This window comes from Grampus griseus (assembly GCF_964374135.1).
Source record: "Grampus griseus genome assembly, chromosome: 1".
Taxonomy (NCBI): Eukaryota; Metazoa; Chordata; class Mammalia; order Artiodactyla; family Delphinidae; genus Grampus; species Grampus griseus.
In genome coordinates this window covers 158,723,750-158,742,914 of record NC_139017.1, presented here as the reverse complement: position 1 = coordinate 158,742,914, position 19,165 = coordinate 158,723,750, and the positions used below count along the sequence as shown (strand labels likewise).

The following is a 19,165-nucleotide window of genomic DNA, read 5'->3' as shown; positions in this document are numbered from 1 at the left end:
TTAATATGATCACACATACCTGTCAGTCTAAACTTCAAAAAACCAAAAAAAAAAAAAAGCATTGCAGTACTATTTAACAATAGCCAGGTCATGGAAGCAACCTAAATGTCCATAAACAGAGGAATGGATAAAGAAGATGTGTTACATATATACAATGGAATATTATTCAGCCATAAAAAAGAATGAAATAATGCCATTTTCAGCAATACAGATGGACCTAGAGATTGTCATACTGAGTGAAGTAAGTCAAAGAAAGACAAATACCATATGATATCACTTACATGTGGAATCTAAAAAAAAGCTGCAAATGAACTTATCTATAAAACAGAAATAGAGTTATAGATATAGAAAATAAACTTATAGTTACCGGGGAGCAGGGATAAATTGGAAGACTGGGACTGATGCATACACACTACTATATATAAAGTAGATAATAAGGACTTACTGTGTAGCACAGGGAACTCTACTCAATACTCTGTAATGGCCTATATGGGAAAAGAATCTAAACAAGAGTGGATATATATATATATGTATAACAGATTCACTTTGCTGTACACCTGTAAGTGACACAACATTGTAAATCAGCTATACCACAATAAAAATTAAAAAAAAATTTAAATTGGGGAATTCCCTGACAGTCCAGTGGTTAGGACTCTGCACTCTTACTGCTGAGGGCCCAGACTCAATCCCTGGTCAGGAAACTAAGATCCCACAAGCTGTGCGGTACGACCAAAAAAAAAAAAACTTCAGAGAGAACATAATGTTTGACAGAACATCACTTTTAGGCAGTTTTGCAGCAGACAGAGGCAGTCAGTACCAAGTAGAAATTCAGGGAGACAAGGTTAAATGCTATGGGAGAGAGATTCTTATTTGTGTGACAAAGATTTTTTTTTTTTGTCTTTATAGGTTGCTATGGTGACAGACTATGGAGCCTTTATCAAAATCCCAGGCTGTCGGAAGCAAGGTGGGAAACTATAACTTGAAATTCAGTGCTCTCATTTCACTCTCTTTACTGTCACCCCCACCACAGTTTAATTATAGGCTCTACTTTTTTCAGAGAGTAGTTTGTGTTTTTAGTGTAAAGATACGAATACGGACAGTTGATGACAGTTCGTTTTTAGCAAGTCTTAACTCAGAAGAATGGTGCTCTCTGACTTGTGGGGAGGGCTGGGGCGTAACCACTTGTGTTCACTTCTAGAACTGACTCTTCCCTAAATTTCACCTGTGATCCTAGGGCGAGTCACTTGACCTCCTTTGGCTTAGGGTTTTGGGGAGGGCAAGCTACTTATTCTCTGAGGACAACATTGTGAGTTTTCTGGTATATGGCATGTGGAAAGGAAATAGTATTGTAACCAATACAAATATACATAATGCTTTACTTTTGTTCACAATTGAGAGGTATCTATTGAACATTTTTGGAGTATCCTTTTCACATCTGTAATCTTATTTGTTTCTCAAAACAATTGTGTTAAGTAGAAAAGGTAGGTTCCACAGACTGGTGGCCTGCTCAGAATGATTGAGCTAGGTCGTGGCATGGCCAGGACTAGAACCCAGGCCTCCTGATGCCTAGCCCAGTGGGCTTTCTGCTCTGTTATACTGCTAGTGAATCAAAAGACTCAACTTGCTAATTCCTTGTGCTGAAATAAATGAAAGATTTATTAAAGATTTTAATGTAAAAGATGTAACCATAAGTGTTTTATTAGAAGAAAATAAGAATATTTGACTATATAAAAGTCAATATAGGGCTTCCCTGGTGGCGCAGTGGTTAAGAATCCACCTGCCAATGCAGGAGACACGGGTTCGAGCCCTGATCCGGGAAGATTCCACATGCCGCGGAGCAACTAAGCCTGTGTGCCACAACTACTGAGCCTGTGCTCTAGAGCCTTCAAGCCACAGCTACTGAAGCCCACGCACCTAGAGCCCGTGCTTCGCAACAAGAGAAGCCACCGCAATGAGAAGCCCACGCACAGCAATGAAGACCCAACGCAGCCAAAAATAAACAAAAAGAAAAAAGTCAATACAGAAGTATATTTAACTACGTAAAAGTCAAAAACATAATTGCAAAAATCATCATATGCAAAGTTAAGTTAGGAAAAAGAATTTTCAGTCCATATCACACAGGACTAATAAAAAAGAGGAAAGTAGGAAAAGGGGCCAAGGATATGAAAGGATAATTCATAGGAGAAAAAAATAGCAGTTGAGCAGTAAATATCTTAAAAGATGCTCATTCTCAATATTGATTAAAAATATAATATAAACTGTGATATATCCATACAATGGAATACGGTTCGTCAGTACAAAGGAATGAGAATGAAGTATTGATACATGTGACAACCTGGATCCGTTTCCAGAAAATTTTGCTGAGTGAAAAAAGCTAATCCCAAAAGTTTACATATGTTATGATTCCATTTATGTAACATTTTTTAACAGCTTTTTTGAGACATAATTCACATACCTACATTTCATCCAAAGTGTACAATTCAGTAGTTTCTAATATATTCTAACATATTCACAGAATTTTGCAACTATCACCACAGTTTGAGAACATTTTCGTCAGAAAAAAGAAACTCTGTACCTATTAGCAGTCACTCCAAATTCCCTGTCTCCCTCTCTCCTCTGCCCCCAGCCTTAGACAACCAGCTATCTACTTTTTGTCTTTATGTATTTGCTTATTCTAGACATTTCTTATAAACGGAATCATACAACATGTGGTCTTTTGTGGTGGGCGTCTTTCATTCACTTAGCATGTTTTCAAGGTTTACCTGTTTTGTAGCATGTATCAGTACTTCATTCCTTTTATTGCCATTCCAAAATGTGTGGAATCAACAGCCAGTTCTCCGGTTCTCTGATTCTTTGATAGCAAGTGGGCGTCCAACAATTCAGTTAATTCTGACACTAACTACCTAGAGGTACTGTCAGACTCTACAGGTTTAAGGTCTCAGTCTCACAAGACTGCCCTCATTTCAGACACCACTTGCAAGTATCCTGTCCCTGTGTTACGCACACTTCTGTCTGACCTGGCTGTGAATTTGAAGGTTCCCACACCACCTTCCCAAGATTGGATAACTTGTTAGAACAACTCACAGAACTCAGGAAAATGCCATACTTAACAGTTACAGTTTATTATAAAAGATACAAATGAACAGCCAGGTGAGGAGGTACATTGGGTAGGGTCCAAAAGGACCCTGAGTGCAAGAACCTCTGTCTCTGTAGAATTGAAGTTCATCACCTTCATGGTGTGTGGATATACTTGCCAACTCAGAAGCTCTCCAAACCTTATCACTTAAGGGTTTTTGTGGAGACCCCATTACATGGCCATAATTGATTAAATCATTGACCACTGATCATTTAACTCCATCTCCAGCCCCTCTTCCCTCCCTGGAAGTTGGAATGGGGCTGAAACTTCCAACCTTCTAATCACACAATGATTCCTCTGGTCGTTACCATCTCCCATCTTGAAGCTCTCTAGCGGCTGACCAATAGTCACCTCATTAGCATAAACTTGGGTAAGATTGGAAGGGTCTTGTTATAAATCACTAGATGCTCCTATCAGGAAATTCCGAGAGTTTAGGAGCTCTGTGCCAGGAACCAGGGACAAAGACCAAATACATATTTCTTATTATACCACAGTATCAGTGCCGATATCCTAGTTGTGATAGTTTTGTGATATCCTAGTTTTGCCAAATGTTACCATTGGAGGAAACTGGGTAAAGGGTTCATAAGATCTTTCTGAATTATTTCTTTCAACTACATGTGAATCTAAAATTATTTTTAAAATATTTTTTAAAGTGTTGACTATTTCCAACAATAGTTCCATTTACTATTGAGAACGTAAATTGTTACATACTTTGGTAATATCTGTTAATGTTTTTAATGTGCTTACTCTTTTGATCCAGCAGTTCTTTAGGGAATATAGTTTGCTTTATGGAATTACGTAAATTATGTACATCTATGCAGTGAACTATGCAGATGATAAAAAGAATGATAACTGTATTTCTAAGATACTTTGGTGCTGGTACTGTCTTCCTTTTACCATAAGGGTCAATGGAAAGTTTTTTGGTTTTTTTTTTGCGGTACGCGGGCCTCTCACTGTTGTGGCCTCTCCCATCGCGGAGCACAGGCTCCGGACGCGCAGGCTCAGCGGCCATGGCTCACAGGCCCAGCTGCTCCGTGGCATGTGGGATCTTCCCGGACCGGGGCACGAACCCGTGTCCCCTGCATCGGCAGGCGGACTCTCAACCACTGCGCCACCAGGGAAGCCCCAATGGAAAGTTTTTATACAATTCCACCACACCGATACCTGACTGATAGCAGTTGTAAGACACCATTGGTTATAAGAAGCATTCCAATTTCAGAGATGTTAAAGTGAGGGGGAAAAGTGCATCAGTAAAACAGGGTAAGTCTCAATTTACTGAAATGGAAAGGTGTCTAAGCTAACAAAATGAAAAAGCATGTTGCACAAGAATTTGTATAGCATGACCCTTCCCCCTTTTAAAGCATGTTTACATATGCCTAGTATTTTAAACATTATTGCGTATATTTAGAAGAAAATCTGGAAGAATAGGCAACAAATTATTAACAGTGGTCACCTCTGGGGAGCTTGGTTTGCTAAGGGAGAGATGTACATGGAAAAGGGACTTTCACTATTTGCAATTCTTTAAAACAAAATTTTTTTTTTACAGAAGTCCAACAGCTGATTTTGCTAATAAAGCCATACCTCTAGCCTTGGAGACTATGTACTCTGCTGCAAATTGCATCTTGGCGAATTAGAAATGGCTCACCAGTAGTTTCCAAGCTTGCAATAAGCAATCTGTAATAAAGTTTCTCGTTTTACGTTCACTGGGATGTAATGAGGTGTAACTCATCCTCATCCCTATAGGGTATGCACCTCTTTTGATCCGAGGACAGCTTTTCTTGTCAGTATACTTGCCATAGCTGCCAGTACCTGAAAGTCCCATCCTTACTTGAATATTTATGTGACACTTTGGGGACTGTGTGGCAATTAAAGGCCTGCCATCTTCCAGCAGTTAGTCTTCAACTCACTTGTGTCCATAGCCTGTCAGGTGATGCCTCTGATTGTGACTGCCAGTTTACAAGTCAATCTGTCAGTCTGACAGCTGTGCTAAGACAAGCCTTGGAAGGGGAGCTCAGGGAGCCAAATAATTAGATGAAAAGTCTGTGAGTTCTAATCCTGGGCACTTCTGTAGGTTCATTGGGTAACTGGAGCAGTTACAGTGTATTTTAGCTTCTCCACCCTTGCATGGAAGAAGATTATTAAGACCCACCCTGAAAGGACTGAGTTATGAAACAACTGGTCTGTAGATTTTAAACATCTCTCATTCAGGAAGGTAGACTCTAATTTGAGTCATTTTTCTCAGATTTCTGTTTTCAGAATTTTTTAATCACTACTGAGTTAAAGACCCCTTCCTAGTATTGAAGTCTAAACTAGATTTTCCTTCCCCTCTCATGGTGTTGTCCAATAGAACTTTCTACAGTGATGGAAATGTTCTATATTTGTTCTGATGTGTTTTCTAACACCAACCAGTTCTCCAGTTCTCTGCGCACCAACGGGGTGTCTAACAATTCAATTCAATTTTGACACTACCGGGAGTTAGTGTCAGGTCCCATAAGTTAACGGGGCTCATTCCCACAAGAATGCCCCCACTTGAGATGCTAGTCGCAAGTCCTGAGCCACCCTTATTTCTAGCTGACCCACTATGAATCAGGAGTTCCATTGACCCCCTCCACAAATTTGATAATTTGCTAAAATGGCTCACAGAACTCAGGAAAACACTTTCTTTTTGTTTGCTGGTTTATTATAAAGGATACAAACAGGAACAGCCAAACGGAAGAGATGTATAGGTTAAGATACGGGAGGAGGGGTACACAGAGCTTCCATGTCCTCTGGCATACGACCCTCCAGCAAGCTGAGGTGTTTACCAACCCAGAAGCTCTCTGACTCTCATTGTTCAGTTTTTATAGAGCTCTATCTCCAGCCCCTCCCCCAGGAGGTCAGTGGAGCTGAAAGTTCCAATCCTTTAATCACTTGGTCTTTCTGGTGACAGCTCCATCCAGAAACTATCAAGGGGCCCCACAACTAAGTCACCTCATTAGCATAAACTCTAGTATGATCAAAAGGGGCTTACTATGAATTACAAAGACACCCCTATCACTGGGGAAATTCCAAGAGTTTTAAGAGTTCTGTGCAGGGACCAGGGACAAAGACCGAATATATTTTTGTATTATACCACATCTGTGCTGTCTAATACAGTAGCCCAGCAACTTTTAAATTTTGTTTATTTTGATTAAACTTCAGTGTAAAACATCTGTAGCTAGTGACTATTGTAGTGGACAATGCAGCCTTATATATTTATGAAGTTCTTTTTTTCTCTACTATCCTCTGCCCACCAGAACTAAACTATGAAATTTTGAGAGTAGAGATTGTTCAGTGTTAAACACTTTTAAAGTGGCTTGCTTGTGGTAGTAGCACAAATATTTTTAGCAAAGAATTCAGGTTTAACAAATAATTATTGAGTTCTATTTTCTGGTCAGTATGTTATGTGGGAACACAGAGATAAGAAAACATAGTCCCTGCTGCTCTCAGATTGTTCACAGTCTAGAGATGTAAACAAATTACAATGTGGTGTAATAAAATAAGTGAAGTTGCCGTTAATCCACTGAACTGTGGAATAGTTAGGCTGTTGGGATGAGTCGGGGCCTACTACAGTGCCTGAGATATAGTGGGTGTTCATTGAATTTTATTAAATGAATACATGAATCCTAGTCCCAGCTCCCCCATTTACTAGCTTCTTGACTATAGCAGGTTGCTTAGTCCTTGAGCCTTAGTTTCCTTATCTGTGAAATGGGATGATGTGTATACTTTAGTTTCTTGACAAGCAGGATGATGTCTTACTCATCCTTGGATCCACTTTTGCTTATAATATAGTGGATATTTAGTAAATGTTTGAAGGAATTCATAATCTCAACAAGATAAAGGATGTGCAAGCACTTTAATTTATGTGCTTACATTATTGTCATATACTGCTGATTGGAGATAACTTATTTGACAAGTCTAGAGAGGGAATGCAGATGCCCCAAAGATAAAGGAGACCTTTTATTTTGACATTTTTGGGCTGCAGCTGTCCCCTAATAGTTTGTAAGTTTTAACCTCTTTCCTTTATTGTCAATGGAATTTGTGAAATTAATGGTGAACCTAACACAGTTGGGAAAATATTTTTAAGGGAACTATAATAGGCTGTCTGTTTTTCTCATATGGCGATTTAGATGCTAGCTCTTTCCAAGTTGTCAGAATTTTTTTTTCTTTCTTTTACCAGCATACACTCAGATGGGACTCATTCTGTTTAAGTGTTATGTTAGGTTTACTGAAAGATGATGGATTTGATATGCCCTTTGGGCATTTACGGCTTAATGTCAGAGATCCAGACACACACTCCCCCCTTCCATGTGACGTGATGAGCAAAGCATTTTTGTTGGTTTCTGTTCTGGAGCGTTTGCTAGAACAGAATTAGATGTGTTTCTACTGTTGTAGATGAGATCTTTCTCTTTTTAATTGAAAAGATAACAGATTGATAATAAAGAAAAAATGGAGAAATATCTACTGTGTTGTAGAAGACCTGACAGACTCATATTTGAATTGCAGTTCTTTCTTTATCAGCTTTGTGACCATGGACAATTTACTTAACTTCTAGACTATTTCCTCATGTGAACCTAATGTCACAGGGCTGATGTAAGGTTTAAATGAATGTGTGGATGTTCTGTATCTAGTGAAATATCCAGTACCAAGGAGGGAGCCTCATGTTTTATATGGTGCCTTCTACCATATGCATTTAATCCAACTGTTGGTGGTGTATCTGGGTAACAATGAAGTACCTCCCAAGAATTCAGGCTGTCTTCTGAGAATGAAACTAATGATGAATCCTACACAGAGTGTAAGATTAGCCATAGACAGAAATATACCAGGTAATTGCCTATAAATCTGTGACTGAGGAGTTGGGAGCATTCAAGACTTCAACAAGATAATCTGGGTTTAATTCTAGGGAAAAAGGGATTGGAATGAAATTGCACTTTAGTAGGCTGAAGTCTAATTGATTGTATCATTCTACTAGGGAGAGATTATATGAGCAGATATCAATCTCTGGAACATAGTAAAAGAAAGCCTGAGAGCCTGAAGTTGGCAGTGTTTATTTTGCCTTAATAAGGAAAAAATGAATCTGATGGTAGGAACTAGAGAGATGGATTCTTTTATGAGGGGGTCCGTTAAACCTTCATGGACTGGAAACATCTCTCAAAACGTTTGTCTCCCTTTTGTTCTGATTCCGTGTTGAAGCAATTTTTGATCACTAATCTAATTTTTCGGTATTTGATACTGGGGTCAGTGGGTAGTTTACCTAGATAAGGACTTGGAACCTTCCAAGTATAAGAAAAGTGTATCCTCTGTTGTAAATTAATAAATCGGTGAATTGTGTCTATCACCGAACCAATCACTAAATTGACAGTCTGATTAATGTATTTTGGCATGTAAGCATCTGCATGCTGAAGGCTCCTACGTTTGTATCTTCAGCTTACACCCCTTGTCTGAGCTACAGACTTACATATCCAACTGCCTACCTGACATTTGCATTCAACACTGTGGGCTAGACCATTTCTCTTGTTTAATTCACCCAATAAACTAAGGAGATAAGCCATTAATGTTTCAACTATAAAAATCCTACACCCCAGCATAGCAATTTTTATGTTCCCTTTTCATCTGTGTGCATATGAGACATAATTTTACATAATTTCAATCATAGTGTACATATAATTTTACATTTTGCTTATATATATATATATATATAGGTTTTTATGGTTAAAATTTTTATGGTTAAAACTATTACATGCTTATAGAAAAATAAGGGAAAAAACTACCAAAGCAAATGATCGTTGTGTGATATTACTACCACACAGAGATAGGCACTGTTAACATTTCAGTGTATTTTTTTTTTTTAATTTTTATTTTTTTTATTTATTTACTTTGGCTGTGTTTGGTCTTCGTTTCTGTGCGAGGGCTTTCTCTAGTTGCGGCAAGCAGGGGCCACTCTTCATCGCGGTGCGCGGGCCTCTCACTGTTGCAGCCTCTCTTGTGGAGCACAGGCTCCAGATGCGCAGGCTCAGTAGTTGTGGCTCACGGGCCTAGTTGCTCCGTGGCATGTGGGATCTTCCCAGACCAGGGCCCAAACCCGTGTCCCCTGCATTGGCAGGTAGATTCTCAACCACTGCGCCACCAGGGAAGCCCAGTGTATTTCTTTATGGTCACATATGTGCATAAAAATTAACATTGAGATTAAGATTATATTCTATATATACATTTTGCAGCTTTTACACTTAATGAATGTTAAACATTTCTTTGTCTTTTAAAATACTTTTTGTAAACATCTAAAAGCATTATTCTATCATTCAGATGTACCACATAATCTTTTTAAGTTGTTTGTAGTTTTTCATTATTAATGCTTTACAAAAGTGCCATATTTAACTAAGAGAGATGACTGGGCCAGAAAATATCCTGCTTTGGGATCACATGGGAGAAGGACAAATGGTTAACTCACTCTTTCTTTGTGGTACTCCAATAAATAGACCTGTTTGAGAAAAAAAAAAAGTTCTCTCAACTATATTAGGTTCAACAGTAATTTCTTTCCCAACTTCCATTAGCAGTTCAGGAAAGAAGTGAATTTGAGAATTAGAGGACAGTTGTAGCGGAAAAATGTCAAAATGAAACGTTACCCATTCCTTTAGGGCATCTGAATTTCCTCTCTGGATTTTCCATTTAGGTTACTCTGCTCATTACATGATCATGAAAAAGAAAAAAGCCCAGCTCCATGAATTTTATCCAATTTAGAGATTATGTGATGGTCTAAAATTTTAAACATGGGTTATATAATGTATATAGAATATTTTGGTTCCTGGGGTATTGAACGATAGACTATCAACCTCCAGAATCAGCTGAAGTAGGTCTGAGAGACCCAATAACCATGATCAGGGAAAGCAGTGGCTTCCCACAGGAGCTCCAAACACAGAGGGTAGATATTTTGAGTTACAGGCATGTGCTGACAACTTTGCGTATGCATGTGTGTGAGAGAGAGACTGAGAATAAAGGTTAGTAATTCTCTCAGGAAACTTCAGGTAAGGCAGGTTTTTTGGACATAAATCTTTGTTTGACTTGTCAAGTTTTTTCTTTAGATTCCTGGTTTATTTTCATTCAAAATAATTGTTTATTATATTCATTTCCCTGAATATAGTTTTCTCTATTATTAAAACATCTGAAAATAAAACATTAACCTGCGATCCATAGCAGTTTAGATTATTTCTTTCTAATTTTTAGAATCTGTGTTAAGCATTTTTATTATTTAAATGAGAAAATGCTAGTTGCCTACAATGTTTGGCACATAGTAGGCACTCAAATATTTGCAAAAGAGTGAATTATTGATGTATTTTTACATAATCTTTTGAACATTGTTTTTAATGGGCCAAGTAGCTGTACCATAGTTGACTTAACCATTACTCTATTGCTAGATATTAGGTTGTTTCTAATTTTTTTCTGTCTTAAAAATACATTGAATATTTTGATATAGATCACTTTTCTAGGTGCATATAGATTTTTCTGTGTATAAGATTATTTTTTTAGTCTCAGAAGTGATTATGGGTCAAGTTAATTATTAGAACTCTTGGTTGCAAGGGACAAAAATACAGGAGAAACGTTTTGTCTAATTTAGTTGGGGAGTAAATTTAGCTTCCACCGGGGCTGGATCAGGTGCTCAGTTTATGCCTTCAGGGCTTTGGTCACTTCTTTATGCAGCCTCTTCTTTTGCTTCCCTCTGGCTTACTCTTGCCACCTGGTGGTAAAGATGAGCATTGGTAACTTTCTGTAGTTTATAATCCTGACAAAAGGCTTGAGAAAGTGGATTTGATTTAGCTAGCATCTTGTGTCTGTCCCTGAACCAATCAATTGTTGTGGCCTGGGGAATGAAGTAACTTGATTGACCACGCCTGTGTCACGTGCCCACAGCTGGGGGTCAGATCAGCTCCAACCAAATTACAAGGACTGACCAGATTATTTTAGAATGTAGGGAAGGTGGTTCTCCCAGAAAAGGACCTTGGACAGACAAGGAAAAGGATTTAATTTTATTAAATATTTTTATCACTCTTGATAGCCATTGCTAAATGGTTTCTAAAGATTTATATTAGCCTCAGAAATATTTCTTATTTTACTATACTCATATCAACATTGGATATTATCTTCTAAATATTTTGCTAATTTAATAGATTAAAAATGTCACCTTGTTTATATTTACTTTTTTCACTTATCATAATTATTTTCTGTAACTGTCATTTAAATGGCTGCTTACTCCTTTCTTTTTTGCTTTGGCTGCATTGGGTCTTCGTTGCTGCGCGCAGGCTTTCTCTAGTTGGGATGAGCAGGGGCTACTCTTCGTTGCAGTGCGTGGGCTTCTCATTGCGGTGCTTCTGTTGTTGCGGAGCACGGGCTCTAGGCGCGCGCGGGCTTCAGTAGTTGTGGCGCACGGGCTTAGTTGCTCTGCGGCACGTGGGAGCTTCCCGCACCAGGGCTCGAACCCATGTCCCCGGCATTGGCAGGTGGATTCTTAACTACTGCGCCACCAGGGAAGTCCCTGTTGACTCTTTTTTGAAAGATTTATCATAATTTACCAAGCTGTTTTCCAATTATTCGTCGTTTAGATTGTTTCGTAATTTTTATTTTTAACCTTGGTAGGTAATAATACTGCAAGTATTTTTTTTTACATCTTTATTGGAGTATAATTGCTTTACAATGGTGTGTTAGTTTCTGCAAGTATTTTTATATGCCATAGATTTTTGCCTCTACTGAGTTTTTCTTTTGGAAAAATTCCAATGGTGATATTCTTGCATCAAAGGTATAAACATCTCTATGCCCTTTGTTTTCAAAGAATTTTAACAACTTGTATTTTTACCAGTATTATATAAATGTAGTTGTTGTATTACATCTCTACTAACATTAAACACTATTTTAAAGAATATTTGTTAGTTGATTAGGTATAAAAAGTGATCTCAAATTGTTTTTTTAAATAAGTTTATTTATTTATTTTTGGCTGTGTTGGGTCTTCGTTGCTGCACATGGGCTTTCTCTAGTTGCAGCGAGCAGGGGCTACTCTTGTTGTGGAGCCTGGGCTCTAGACGCGCGGGCTTCAGTAGTTGTGACATGCGGGCTTAGTTGCTCCTTGGCATGTGGGATCTTCCCGGACCGGGTATCGAAACCATGTTCGATCCCTGCAGTGGCAGGTGGATTCTTAACCACTGCGCCACCAGGGAAGTCCTCAAATTGTTTTAATTTGCAGTTTTAAATTAATGAAACCTTTTTCAGTGAATCTCCAACTCTTCTCCTTACTGTGTTATTTAGAGTATGAATACCAGACATGCCCTGTGCCTTATTTTATTTCTTCTTCTTGTGCTCAGGTCTGGTCCATCGAACTCATATGTCATCCTGTCGCGTGGATAAGCCCTCTGAGATAGTAGATGTCGGAGACAAAGTGTGGGTGAAGCTTATTGGACGAGAGGTAAAGTTCTGTGCAACTTTAACTCATTAGAAAGGATTAGGAAAAGCTGGGATTTTCTTAGTATTTCATGATGATATTTCATGAGTGTGTATGCATTGTTAACCATGGCTGATAATCTTATTTTTGAATCCTGCCACTATAATCTGACTTGAATTTAAACCTTTGGGCTGTCTGTCATGCAAACTCAGAAGGAATGGTGTGAACTGTATGTAATAAGTGTGGTGCAATAAGTACATGTTTATAAAACTTCCTTCCCTGAAGTTCACCCACATGGTGGGTGTGAAGAAAGTACCAAAAAAGTAAAGAACCAAAAAGAGAGAAGAAAACTTAATCTATGAGACTATCTTTTAGTAGAAATCTTCCAGATGGACTTCAATTTGGACCAAAGCAGAAAGGGGCATAGAGTTTACAGTCATTTTTTCCTCATACCTGGCACCATGCAATATGAGGGAAATGAGAAAGCACTGGAGGATCCTGTTAACAGCAACTCACTTGAGGGTCTGCGGGTATGGACAACCCACAGGAGAAATGTGCACATACGCTGATACCTGCTCTTTTACCAGAGAATTGCAGGGGAGACAGGCCTGAAAGAAATATTATTCGACAGTATTTGAGTGCTTATTATGTACTAGGTCTGAGGGATACAAGAATCAGATGTAAATGACTCCAGTGGTTATGGAACTTATATAGATTATAACTGGAGGAGACAAATAAAAAGTAAGCAAGCTAAAATAATTAAAAATATAAGTTATAGTAAGTGCTCTAATAGGTTCAAACAATGTGGAGGTAGATTTAGATAAAGGGGTCAGGAATGGGCTTTCTGCGGGGATGGTATATGAGCTGAGACCCAAAGGAAAAGGAACTAGTCATGTGAAATGTTAGGAAAAGAATATTCCAGGCAAAGAGAATAGCTAATACAAAGACCTCAAAGTGAAGAGGGCCTTCAAATGCTGGAGGAAGCAAAAGAAGACCAATGTGGCTAACAACTGTCTTCACATTTAAAGATGCTCTTAATTGTTTTCATGTTCTGTTTTGTTTTGTTTTTTTGCGGTACGCGGGCCTCTCACTGTTGCGGCCTCTCCCGTTGCGGAGCACAGGCTCCGGATGCGCAGGCTCAGCGTCCATGGCTCACGGGCCCAGCCGCTCCACGGCATGTGGGATCTTCCCGGACCGGGGCACGAACCCGTGTCCCCTGCATCGGCAGGCGGACTCTCAACCACTGCGCCACCAGGGAAGCCCCTGTTTTCATGTTTAAAAAGCTTTTAGACGAAGTCCAAAAGGAGATCTAGTCCACTGGAATGTTCTGAAACCTATTCTGTGCTCATGGATCTCTGAACAGATTATTATGCTGAACTATCTAAAAGAAACAGCTTTCATTTTCTTCCTGGTTACTTCCACAGGCCCCAGATTTCTGAGCAACCATTTTTGTCTTTCCCCCCAGGAGGGTCAAGAATGATAAGAAAACCATTTCCTAAAATGCTTTTGCCATAGGATCTGCCTGTTATGCTTATTAGTACCCGCAATGTTCAGAGCACAGGACCTTGGCCATAAGAGGAACTCAGTGTTTGTTACATGATAAAAACTTCAATTCTTTGATAATTTTAGACCAGCAGTCTAAATGATGTACTTTGAGCTTTTGCTGACTTTGCTTTTGTTTTTTTCAGATGAAAAATGATAGGATAAAAGTATCCCTCTCCATGAAGGTTGTCAACCAAGGGACTGGGAAGGACCTTGACCCCAACAACGTTATCATTGAGTAGGTAAAATGTTTGGAAAGGCTAAAATCCTTCTACTTCTCAAACCACAGAATGCTGTAGTGAATCAGGCCCACTTGGGAACTCTACTGTTTGTAGGCTATGATATTGATGAGTTATGTGACCTTTGTGAGCTTTGGTTTTTAGAGGTATAAAGTGTTAAAGATAACACATTACTGCATAGAGTTCTAAGATGAAATGCTAACATGCACCTCCTAGCATAGAAGTGCACTGTCAATGGTTTCATTTCCTTCCCCTTATTCTTTTTCAGCTTCTGACCTTGAACCAGTTAGCCAACAAGCATTCATCATGAGATATTTGTTATTTGCCTTTCTCCTAGCTCTGGGACTGAAAAAAGGCAGAGACCATGTAGGAGGAATAACTCCAGTGGGGTTTTAGACTCCTGCATATTGGGATGTGCTGTGTTCTGAACACAGCACCTTACTTTCACTGGCTCTTCTGACCTTTCATTTATGAATGGAAAATTTTCTCTGTAGGATACTGGCTGGTGATACAGGGAATTTGCTGTCTCAAAATCTTTCTTGAATACAGGCATACTTTGGAGATACTGTGGGTTCAGTTCTGGACCATCACAATAAAGCAAATATCTTAATAAAGTAAATCGCATGAATTTTTTGGTTTCCCAGTGCATATAAAATAATGTTTACACTATATTGTAGTCTATTAAGTGTGCAATAGCATGATGTCTAAAAAACAGTGTATGTACCTTAATTAAAAAATACTTCATTGCTTAAAAAATGCTCAAACAATGACAGTAGTAACATCAAAGATCTCTGATCAGAGATCACCATAACAAATATAATAATAATAATAATGAAAAAGTGTGAAATATTGCAAAATTACCAAATTTGATACAGAGACATAAAGTGAGCAAATACTGTTGGAAAAATAGTGCCAGTAGACTTGCTCAACTCAGGGTTGCCACAGACCTTCAAATTGTAGAAATCGCAATATCTGTGAAGCTCAATAAAACGAGGGTATACCTGTATATGCCAGTGGTTTCTAACCAGGGGTTCCTAGGTCGCTAATATCCCTTGAAGGAGTCTTGGGGGTTTATGAACTGTTTCAAGTATTTCAGAAAGCCAACTAAAAAATCATACATTTATCCTCAGGTTAACCATGACATTATTTCACTGCTTCTCATGATAAAATATCACATTCTTTATCTCATGCTAATTGGGTGCTCTTAATGGCCATCATGTTATTTTTTTTTTAAATAAGAAAAAAATAAGAAATGTTGTTTGAGTGGGATCTTGGCGGCACAATGTTTGGAAACCCTTAGGTTTATAGTTCTGAGCAAAATCATTTTGGATATGAAGGAAATTTACCTAAAAGGAAGGGAAATGATACTTATTGAATACATACTATGTGCCAGGCATTATGCCAGGTGGTTTGTGTACATCAGTGCATCTAATTCTCATAACAACCTGCAAAGTGGGTGTTATCTCCATTTTACTTTATTTTCTTAGTTTTAGCTTGATGCTTGGTGATAATTTGCCTGTGGTTATATAACACTTTCCATTTACATTAGAAATCTTTTATAACTCTGAGCTCAGAAATGTCATTTAAGTCTAGCATTTACTGATTGCATTGTAATAAATTACTTCTGCACCAAAGAATCCTGTCTATACAGACTCATTAAAAGCAGGGAAATTTCCCAAAGCCACCCTTATAAGGATAAAATATAAAACAAGTAAGATAAAAGAGCTACTTCTCTTTCTCACAACAAGGGAGGGGAAGGGAAAGGACCCCCTGGTTTTATGATGAATATGTCTTTATGTATGGACTACTTCTAGTAATGACTAAGTGACCGAACAGTAACTTTTGTTGTAAACTATTTCTAGACTGCATCTAGGAAAGAAGCATGGCATAGTGGAATGATGACAGGTTTTAGAGTTAGACTTGAATCGGAAAGAGTCCTAGTTCTGCCACAAGCTAGTATACCACCCTGAGCAGATTAGCTAGCCTCTTTGAACCTCAGCTTCTTCAAAATGGAGGTAATGACACCTACATCTTAGAAATGATGGTATGATTTAAATAAAATCTTGTTTATAAAGAGCCTAATTGTCTAATCTATAGTAGAAACTTAACACATAGTGGTTACTTGTAGTTATTGTTTTAAAATGTTTCTTTGTTTTTCCTCTAATATCTGAGATTATCATACCCTTTCTTTTGAAAGGATATATAAAACCCATGAGGCAGAGGCCACATCTTATCTCCCACAGTGCCTAATGTATAGTAGTCGTTAAGTTAGTGCATCCATTTACTCATTATTCAACATATATTTACTGGGCTCATATTCTATGTGAGATATAATGGCAATACCAAGGTTTCTGCCTAAGGACCTTACTGCCTAGTGTAATGTGATAATTATGCAAATAACTTTAATTTTAAGACAACATGTAATAAATGTTAAAAGAATGTTTTAAAGGAAGGATTCTAGGAATTAACTTGAAGAGGAAGAGTTGATATTAGGCCCTGATGGTCAGAGAAGACATAGAAATTGAGCTAGGTCTTGAAGAATGGATAAGATTTTGTCAGGCAGCAGGGGAAAGAATAGTATTCCAGGCAGAAGAAATAGTCTTGAGGAAAGGAATGAGGCAGGAAAGCACATGGCAATTCAGGAGTCTTGTTTAAGGAAAGAAGAGGGTATGGTCAGATGCTAGAATGTAGGGCTTGAAAGATACGTTGGGGTCAGATTGTGAACAGCTTTGAATAGCAGTCAAAGAATATGAATGATTTTTAAAGCCTTTGAGTGGGAGAGACTCCCGAGCAGATTATTCTCTCCAGGTACCCCATTCTCTGGCCTCACCCTGTTAGGCTCAGTATCTTCATGCTACACAGCTACACAGAGTTTGTCAACTACCTTTCATTTTTCATCAAAATCTAGCTGTCTTATATTTCATTCCCTCAGGCCCCAAAGTATTAACGAGGTCATCTAATAAGTGAATCTGCAAGGGGTTAAATGGAAAGGGGTTAAATGCAGTGTCCAGTTAGGTTTAGCCGGCATAGTATAGTCTTTAGAAAGAGCATTTATGTTTCACCACACTGTAATTATCCATTTATATATCTCTTTCCACTGGTAGACTATCTACCATGTCCTATCATTTTAATGTATTTACTCATATCATTGTACTAGCACTGGTGCTTGCCACTTAATAAACTTAAAAAAAAAAAGAAAGATTAATCCAGCTATGTGTGCTGGATGGATTAGAGGCAGGGAGACCAGTAAATGAATTATTACTGTTTAGGTGAAATGTAATGAAGCCTAAACTAGCGTGATGGCAGTAAGGACAGAAAGGGAGACAGGTGGTGAGTGACACATTTGTTGAATTGGGCGTTAGGTGGGAGGTATGATTCGGCTTATAGTATGTTTGAATCTGCAGTGTATTGGAATTCATTATAATGAGGGCTTGATTAAGCTGCAACTCATAGTCACTTGAAACTCAGTTCTACAAATAAGGACATCCGAAAACAATAGAGTTTTCGTGACTGTTCAAGTTATGTCCCCAAGATCCTGCCTTGGTGGGATTTTCTGTTTGTTTGTTTGTTTAATTTTATTTTATTGTGGTGAGAACATTTAACATGAGATCTACCCTCTTAAGAAATATTTAAGTGTATAATAGTATTGTTGACTATACATACAATGTTGTACATTAAATCTCCAGAACTCACTCATCTTCCTTAACTAAAACTTTATGCCTGTTAAGTAACTCACTCACATTTACTTCTCCAGTCTCCTCGCCTTGGTTTTTGTTATTCAAGCTTCACCCTTTGAACTGACCCTCTCGCATGACCCATACCAGACAGTAGACCTCCTATCATTTGACTAAGATTCTTCTAAGGCAAAAGCTAGGGATTTGAACAGACATTTTCAGAACTTAAACCATATGCTTTTCTGGTCTGTCCCAACTGGGAAGCCACTAGTCACATAGGCTATTTAAATGTAAAGTAATTAAAAGTAAATACATTTGGGGGCTTCCCTGGTGGCGCAGTGGTTAAGAATCTGCCTGCCAATGACAATGACAGTGGCAGACAAAATAAATAAAATAAATAAATTTATTTTTTAAAAAAAGTAAATAAAATTTGGTATCCAATTCCTCAATCACTAACCACATTTGAAGTGCTCATTAGCCATAGACATAAACTCAGACATAAATAGTCAGCAGTACAGACATAAATTTATAGAACTGTCCATCTTCGCATTCTTTTGGACAACAGTATGCTAGATGGTGTGCTTTCTGCTCAGATATAGAGAAGAACATGACATAGACTTTACTATTCAAGTCCTGGTTGTGGTACAGAGGATGAGGCAAAATGTAAACAAATCAGTAAAATAAAGTGAGTATTTAACTCTGCTTGTGGTAGAGTTTATAGAAGATACGATATTTGAGCTGAACTTTAAAGAATGAATGGGACAGAATATGGAGTATCTTCACCCTCTCTGTTTTTTCTCTTGAGCCCACATATCCCATGAAACTGTTGGCTGAAATTTGTGAAGTGAGTAGCTCTGTTTTGCTTTGATATTGTTATCCTGCATTTCTCTGGGTAATGTGGCTCTTTTGGCAGAATATTTCTGTTTTTGCTGGACTCTACAGAGACCTGGTTGGAAAATCTTAGGTGAAGTCAGAGGTCAAAGTTAAAGATGTTCAGGTAAAGAAAAATATTTTGGATGAAGAACAAAGAAATTTCAACAAGCTTTTTTTTTTAAATTTTAAAAATATATTTAATTAATTAATTTATTTTTGGCTGTGTTGGGTCTTCGTTGCTGCACATGGGCTTTCTCTA

At 38.1% G+C, this 19,165-nt stretch overlaps 1 protein-coding gene across 2 annotated transcripts in view; it reads left to right on the top strand.

Moving 5' to 3' along the window:
* ZCCHC17 (zinc finger CCHC-type containing 17) overlaps nt 1-19,165 on the top strand; it is a 56,266-nt gene that overhangs the window by 14,546 nt on the left and 22,555 nt on the right. For both annotated transcript variants that reach the window (XM_082655238.1, XM_082655239.1), the window contains 3 exons: nt 907-964; nt 12,502-12,602; nt 14,267-14,358. In XM_082655238.1, the coding sequence (XP_082511364.1) occupies nt 907-964; nt 12,502-12,602; nt 14,267-14,358 (251 nt within the window). The remainder of the gene's footprint in view (nt 1-906; nt 965-12,501; nt 12,603-14,266; nt 14,359-19,165) is intronic.